General features: G+C 50.0%; 1 protein-coding gene across 1 annotated transcript; it reads right to left on the bottom strand.

Moving 5' to 3' along the window:
- Window positions 1-224: 224 nt before the first annotated feature.
- Window positions 225-1,424, bottom strand: LOC124672982. The gene is made up of 4 exons (XM_047209126.1): window positions 1,347-1,424; window positions 833-967; window positions 541-714; window positions 225-314 (listed from the first exon to the last, which is right to left on the bottom strand). Exons 1-4 carry the CDS (start codon window positions 1,422-1,424, stop codon window positions 225-227), a joined length of 477 nt encoding a protein of 158 aa, XP_047065082.1.
- Between the last annotated feature and the right edge of the window lie 6,337 nt (window positions 1,425-7,761).

Below are 7,761 nucleotides of genomic sequence, written 5' to 3'. Positions count from 1 at the left end.
GCCCAGTAGATACCCATTCAATCCCACAATACCTTGCCAGATCGCATGCAATTACCATGACATAATGGAATTGATTAAGATTGCGCTGGACATATATCTGATCATCTCATTGAGAGTGAGAGAAGAGGCATGACTATGCAAGTACATGGCCCTTGTGCAGGCGATCGAGGAGGAAATGGTAAAGAGCTAGCTAGTGGAAGCGCCGTTGGTGCGCCAGCTACCAGCTACTGATCCCCTTGGTCTGCGCCACAGTTCCTCATGGCCTGCAGCACCGCCCCCCTCACGGCATCCTCGTCCACATTATCGGCCTGGCTCTGCGTGCAAAACCCAAGAATCAGCCAAGATAATTGTGTACTCTCGACCAATCGATCGACACATCGATCGGTCACACGCACACTGCTTGTCGCCCGTGTGGGGACGCTATCGAATTATTGATGAACTATATGTAGAGTTGGATCGAAGATCTTGAACTTCTTCAATGTTCAGTTTGGTGCAGGTGATCGTTTAATGATCGAAGAGGCATTGTCATCTAGTACGTACCTCTCCTCCTCCCATCGCTTCCAGTCGGAAGGTATCGGTGGAAGACGCCGTGGCTTGGAGCACGGTGAGGCCCAGCTCCTCGAACGCTTCCAGCACGGAGACGAGCAGGCCGGGGCAGCTCTTGTCGGAGGACACGTTCACGACGAACCCATGCCCTAGGCTTTCCACACTCACCTGCAGAATAAAATGATTGAACCATCTTGTATCATACTAGCTAGCTACCATAATGCAAGTACAGTACACTCCCAACGATCGTAGGTGCAGTGATATATAGGTGCGTGTCTGTGTGTACCGTCGGAAAGGAATTCTCCTTGTGCGAGTGCGTCGCTTCCTCCTCGCGTGCGATCTCCTGATTGAGCCTCACAACCTTCTGCTTCAGCTCCTTGATGTACTCCGACGCATCCATGATTATGGAAGTATTGCTCATCTGTTGTGTATATCATTATTCAGGGCAAACGAAAACATACATCAAGTTAGTACTTAATTATTTTACTTCTTCTCTCATAATACTTCCTCGTTTTGGAAAGCTCGTTTTATATTCAGTGAAAGGAGGGAGTACATAGTATCGGGACGACTACGAACATATACTTCGCAAATCATGGAGATCGATCGAAATGTGCCTCAAGTTGTTAGGAGCGTGCGCTATGTGTGTGCTCTCTCCCGTAACACGAAAAGAAGAGGCAAATATTCCATGTGATGTGTGTGCATACCGCAAATTAGAAGGTGATTCGAATGAGAGCATAAGATCACACTAAGAATATATAGCTAGCTAGCACAGGGGAAAAGCAAGAAGAAACATTGTTTACCGCGTGGGAGTGAGTGATGGAGCGCAGGATTTGCATCTTCTCATGTAGAGCAGCCGCTTTCTTGCGTTCCCTCGACATTATTCCTCAAAGTACTAGCTGTATCTAGTCCCACTTCAAATGGAGAGCGAGAGAGAGAGATAGAGAAGAGGCGGAGAGAGGATGAGGATGAAGAGAAGCTCCCAACGGGCGCGCCTTTATATAGAGAGACGTTCGGAGGTCGCCGCTCACGTGACCTTATTGCGCTTTAGGGAATTGAATGGATGATGGGATGACGAGGAGAGATTCGATTCTACATAGGTTCAAAATGCAGTTTGGCTCTTTCTCCAGCTGTTCTTTCCTTTCCCTGCATAATGCTACCGAGAAATACAAATATGCATGTAGGATCAGCCTGCCGTATAGTAGTGTACTGTCAGTTGCTGTGCACGGTGTGTGCTTCTTTCATGTGAGTGCATGCATGATCCAAGACTTAACTAATGGGCAACTGTTGTTTGTCCAACGTTGCCAGAAAATTAACTATACGGAGAAGATTTTCCCATGTTTTGCTAAATCTCGGACAACTTCCCGGAAAAAATATTTATACATCGACTCGACTTAAAAATCAAGATTTAAGCGAGTACATAAAAGCTAATAAAATGAATGATAAAATTATAATAGTAGGACCCATGGTTATCTATGGCAGTTGAGGAGATAACTATTTAAGGTCGACTAAGCATAAAGAGACTACAATACACCTAATCATAGCAAATTTCCAGGCAAAGGTAGCCGGTGATCGATATTCACAGATAAAACCCGCACATTTTTCATGTTGACTTAGCAAATTAAAAAAAAAAAGAATATCCTTAGCACTTCTACTAGTTTCATGCAAGGTTGTACAAAAAAATTCTTTTGCATTATGTAATATGGTGGCGCGAGAGAAACAAGGCTTGAAGTAGGTCTTGTGTTCAACAAGTGGCCTGGGAATTTTTCCGTCGGATGGTTGAATGTTGTTAATGGGAATAGTTATTCGCTTTTCTTAACAACGGGACGGGACCAGGGGATTTCTTTGTCCATCATGCTATTGATCCAGGTTTGCATACACCAACATTGATTTTGGTAAAGGACGCCTTAGATGCACGAAGTTCCAAAATAGTTACGCATAAAAAAGGATTTTGGGTATAGTTTTCCTTGTGACAGCCGAGGGCGTGGGATGCATTTTATTTAGTAGTTTGAAATACCATTGGATGATTGGCTTTTGTGGGCATTGGAAACATATCACATTATGGCGGGGCACCATATAACAACTTAATGACTTATCCACTTATTTGATGGGATGGTTAATTAAGACCTTCTCATCACGGCACAACAAGCGTGGCTATTGATTTTGAGTGTGGTTAGTTCTCTGTTGACATAGAACTAGCTTATTTAATTCTCTGGCACCTAATTTCATCTGTAATTCTCATGTCCATGAATCACGATAAATATCTAACGATTTTAAAGTTAACCTAAAACTAACTTAATTATCGGTTGACTAGAACTAGCAAAAGGGCTACTCATTTTGTCAGAAAAGGCAGATTATATATATTTCCAAACAAGTGTCAACCTCTATATATTTCCGGAAAGAAAAAAACATTAAACCGAATTAAAGAGGCCGGTGTCGCCGAAAGCGGACAGCTTGGAATATGCCCTGTACCGCGTACGTTTTGTAGGTAGGGTTGCTGCCACTCCCATCCATCATCCATGGCAGCATACACGGCACGGGTCGCGTGGCCCTTTCCCCTCTCGTCGACGTACGCACGGGTCGCGTGGCTGTTTCTCGCGCGGCATGCACTTGATTTCAGCTACTTAGCGGCCACCACCACTAACATGGCATATATGTACGTACGTACATTCACGCGTAGAGCTCCGACTCCAACTCATCATATATATTCTGTATGGCCAGTTCTTGGAATTGTACGTACACTGGTGACACACATGCGCGCGTCTTATTTACGTCGCGCACGTTCGGTGGCGTGTAGATTTGGGCTCTCCTCCTCCTCCGGCTCCGTGAAGTGGGGGCGCCCCACGACCGGCCGTACGTCAAAGGAGATGGGTCGCCGGCCGGCTCGCCGCCCCGCCGTCGCCGTGTGTGGGCTAGCTAGCTTGGGAACGGCGACATCGATCAACGACGGCAACATCGATCTCAGCACCTGCATGCATGGCAGCAAGGACGAGCGAGGTCTCGGAATTCCATGCGTATATCCGGGGAAACATCGGCCGGACGTGCTTGTCTTGTGGTATGACTGGTGTACGTCTATGGGACGTCATACTAGCCCATTGGGGACGGCCTTGGGTATTCTAATTCAAGCTTTGCGCGTCGATTGACCACGGTCTCACAAGGAATTGACCAAGAAGGCGGCCATGTTGGACAGTTGGAGTATACTAGGAATATTAGGACCATCCAGTGAACAGCTTAATTAAAGCGACTGCCTATCAAGTTGTAGCCAATAGGTTATCTTTACAGTAATCCGCCAGCTTACAGCATCTACATTTGGAGGTCCAAAGCATTCCTTATAAGGCTTTTTTTGGGACACACCGGTAACTTATGGCGTTAGGGCATTTTCAACTGGGCGACGGAAACGGACGCTGAGCGATCGAGGTTTGCGTTCGTTGTGATCGAAAATGCGTCTGGATCCTACTCCAGCGGAGCGACGCAAAGTGATCGGGCTGTCCGCGGCGACCCAAACTTGGCCCAAATATGCGTCAGGTTTGCGTCTCCGCGGATGCTGCGCGGTCGCTGACATAGGCATCCCCAATGGGCCTGCCAAAGATGGTACCCGGGGTTTATTCAAAGCCCAGGACTCGAAGAATAAGAAGACTTGGAAGCCCATTTAGTGTTAAGGAAAGATAGTTTGTATTAGGAAAGATAGAGATTTGTAATCTTACGGGTTGGGTACGAAACCCTCCCGAGCTCTGTAACTTGTGTACTACGAAACCCTCGGCTCCGCCTCCTATATAAGGGGGAGTCGAGGGACAAAGAATCGATCGAATCCACTGTCAATATAACCCTAGTTCTCATAATCGTCGAGTACTTTTCGCCTGAACCTTCGAGATCTACTTGCCCTCTACTTCTAGCAAAACCCTAGTCTACAATCTGTAGGCATTGACAAATTAATCCTTTGTCAGTCGCGGAAAGTGTCCGCGTTGGTTGCATCCGGGCCCGGTCGTCAGTGACTAGGTAATTAAAATATTTCTTCATTACTATTGATTGACCAAAAGGATCATCTTTACAGAGATGGTTAGTCGGATTAACCTGAAACTACAACTGCCGTACCTACTCGCCGTCGCGTGGCCTACCACGGCCTGGGTTACTCGCAGTCGCGCGGCCTACTACTGGCCGCCGGAGGGGCCAGCGCCGTCGTCGAAGCGGGACCGCTTCACGCACTCCGCACGCCGTGCACGCCGCACGTGGGACTCCTCGTCCTGCCACCTGCAGCGTTCGAGGGCCTCGGGCAGAGAGGAGTCCCACAGGACTCTCCTGGCCATAGAGTTAGCCGCCTCCGCCGCCGCCTCCTGGGCCGCCGCGCCTCCGCCTGGGCTGCCTCCGCATCCGCCGCCAGCTAGGCGTGGAAGCGGGCCCTGTCCCTAGCCGCTTTCGCCACTGCTTCGTCCCTGGCGGCGATGGCGCCCGCCAGCTCCCGATTATCCTACTCGACCTGCGCGGGAGAAGTGCCCCTCCGTTGGAGCGAATCCATGTCAGAGCACATGTACCCCCGAGCCATGGCGACCGCATAGTTGTGGGCTTCCTCCTCCGCTTCCCGAGCATGACGGCGCAGGGCATCCCTAGCTACGGTCTCGAAGAACGCGACCAGAACAAAATGGTCACCACCGCAGTCGAAGCGGTTGGGTATGACGTCGGCGGCGGCGGCGATGTCGTGGATGACGGCATCCGCGGGTGGGGCCGCCGGAGGGGCCGCCATCACCGTGCGCGCCTCCGCGAGCGCCGCCCTGGCCTCGGCGAGCTCGGCCCTAGCGTCGGCAATTCCCGCCCTGGCCACAGCGAGGCGCCCACGCCCTTGTGCGCGCTCTGTCGCATCCGCCTCTGCCGCCTCCAGGTCCAGCTGCTCGGCCTGAAAAAGCATCGGCGACTAGCTGCTGCTCCTCCGGGTGGGCTTGCCGGCACATATGAACAACTTGATCCCAGCTAAGGTTGCGCTCGGCCATGGATGGATGCTAGGGTTTAGCTTGAGGTGTGCCCATCACGCCCGCCGATATCCACCATTTATAGCCACGACGGGGCGGGAAACGGCGTTGCCGCGCAGGTCGTTTCCCCCGCGCGCGAAACGCTGGCGAAACTTGCCAATGTATTGGGCAAGCGCGGGAACGACTGTCGTCGCGCGGGAATCGGTAATCGTTGGTGGCAGGCCTCGATGGGACGTTAACTGCCATTAACGACCTTGACGTTGTCTCCGCTAAAAAAATGCGTCCGCACCGCAGGAGATACCCCTGACGCAAACGGTCTCCCTGGGCCGCATGGCGTTCGCGGGCCGACGCAAACGGATACAACCGGACATTTCGGACATCCAAAATGCGTCGGCCAGTTGGAGATGCTCTTATTGGTTGCTCGCAATATATTTCTGCACCTGACAAGATCTTCTCTTTAAAGCTATGTTTAACTGGACCAAATCCATATGCCTGAATAACAATTTATTTAGTTCCTAACAAAAAAATCAGCCCATTTGTGCATATTGTTTGGTTGCCAACTAAGCTGCAATCTACATATGAACTAGCAATCTTGGCCTGATTGCTAATCTGCCCTCCCGTGGTTTAGTTACCACTTCTCCCAAGTGATGATATTAGCCCTCATCACTTGGAACAAAGAGGCAGCATAACAACATTTGAACAAACTAACAAGCATGACAACTATAATGTGTTCATTCCTACATAACTAGTTTAGCCCTGGCTAATACCAAATGGTAGTTCAGCACATAATTAGTCGACTTATACACATAAACAGGACACAAACGGGAGTTGCTCATAACACAGCACGGCATGAAAATGATTCTTCTTCTTCTCCTCCTCCTCCTCCTCCTCCTCCTTCTTCTTCTTCCTCCTCCTCCTTCTCCTCCTTCTCCTCCTCCTTCTCCTCCTTCTCCTCCTTCTCCTCCTTCTTCTTCTCCTTCTTCTCCTTCTCCTTCTCCTTCTTCTTCTCCTTCTCCTTCTCCTTCTCCTTCTTCTTCTCCTTCTCCTCCTCCTTCTTCTTCTCCTTCTTCTTCTTCTCCTTCTTCTCCTTCTTCTTCTTCTTCTTCTTCTTCTTCTTCTTCTTCTTCTTCTTCTTCCTCTTCCTCCTCTTCTTCTTCATCCTCCTCTTCTTCCTCCTCCTCTTCTTCTTCCTCTTCTTCTTCAGATCATGGAGTTGTGTCTGTTAACCCACATAGCGTCCCACTCTTGTCTCTTGTTCTTCTAGGTGGCCTTATTGTTGGCAGCAACACCATGGCCGGCATCAATCTCGTCAAGCATAACTTCATGCTCCTCCAGGAAGAACGAATCAAGATCCAATCCTAAGATCCAGTTATGCAGAATGCAACATACAAGAAATAGCTTAATGTGGGTGGAGAAGGTGTGGAAAGGCTTCTGATCAAGGATCTTAAATGTGTTCTTCAGAGCTGTGAATGCCCTCTCGACCGTGACTCTGAGGTTATAGTGTCTAAGATTGAAGAGTTCCTTGGCATTCCTGGGATAGAACATTGTAGAGAACTCATTGCGGTGCTACCTTGTGGACTTGATGTAGGGATTCGTTGCATGGAAAACAAAAAAATTTCCTACCGCGAGAACGCAATCCAAGCCAAGATGCAATCTAGAAGACGGAAACAACGAGGGGATGAACGAGACTAACCCTTGAAGATTTCCAAAGCCTAACGAGATTAGATCTCGTGGTGGATGTAGTCGATCACTTGCCGCTTGCAAAAGCGCGTAGAAGATCTTGACGGTGCCACAAACGGGCAGCACCTCCGTACTCGGTCACACGTACGGTGTTGATGAAGACGACGTCCTTCTCCCCGTTCCAGCGGGCAGCGGAAGTAGTAGCTCCTCCTTGAATCCGGCAGCACAACGGCGTGGTGGCGGTGGCGATGGAGAACTCCGGCGGAGCTTCGCTAAGCGTTGCGGGAGAGGTGGAGGAGTGGGGCGACTAGGGTTTGGGGAGAGGGGTGGCCGGCCACTATGGGGTGCGGCCAAGCTATGGCTTTGGTGTAGCCGGCCCCCTCCCCTTGGCCCTCATTATATAGGTGGAACACCCAAGAGTTGGTGTACAAGTCTTCGAATAAGACCCCAACCCAAAACCTTCCATGTGTAGGGAAACCTACCCAAGGTGGGATTCCCACCTCAGGCCTTGTTCGGTTGCTCCCGATCCGGCCGGTATTGGGCCAAATTCCACGTGGTTATACCGGTGTTGGGCCCC

This window comes from Lolium rigidum, chromosome 7 (genome assembly GCF_022539505.1).
Source record: "Lolium rigidum isolate FL_2022 chromosome 7, APGP_CSIRO_Lrig_0.1, whole genome shotgun sequence".
In the NCBI taxonomy this organism is placed as follows: Eukaryota; Viridiplantae; Streptophyta; class Magnoliopsida; order Poales; family Poaceae; genus Lolium; species Lolium rigidum.
Note: the sequence above shows the minus strand (reverse complement) of the source record. Positions and strands in the feature narration are given on the sequence as shown.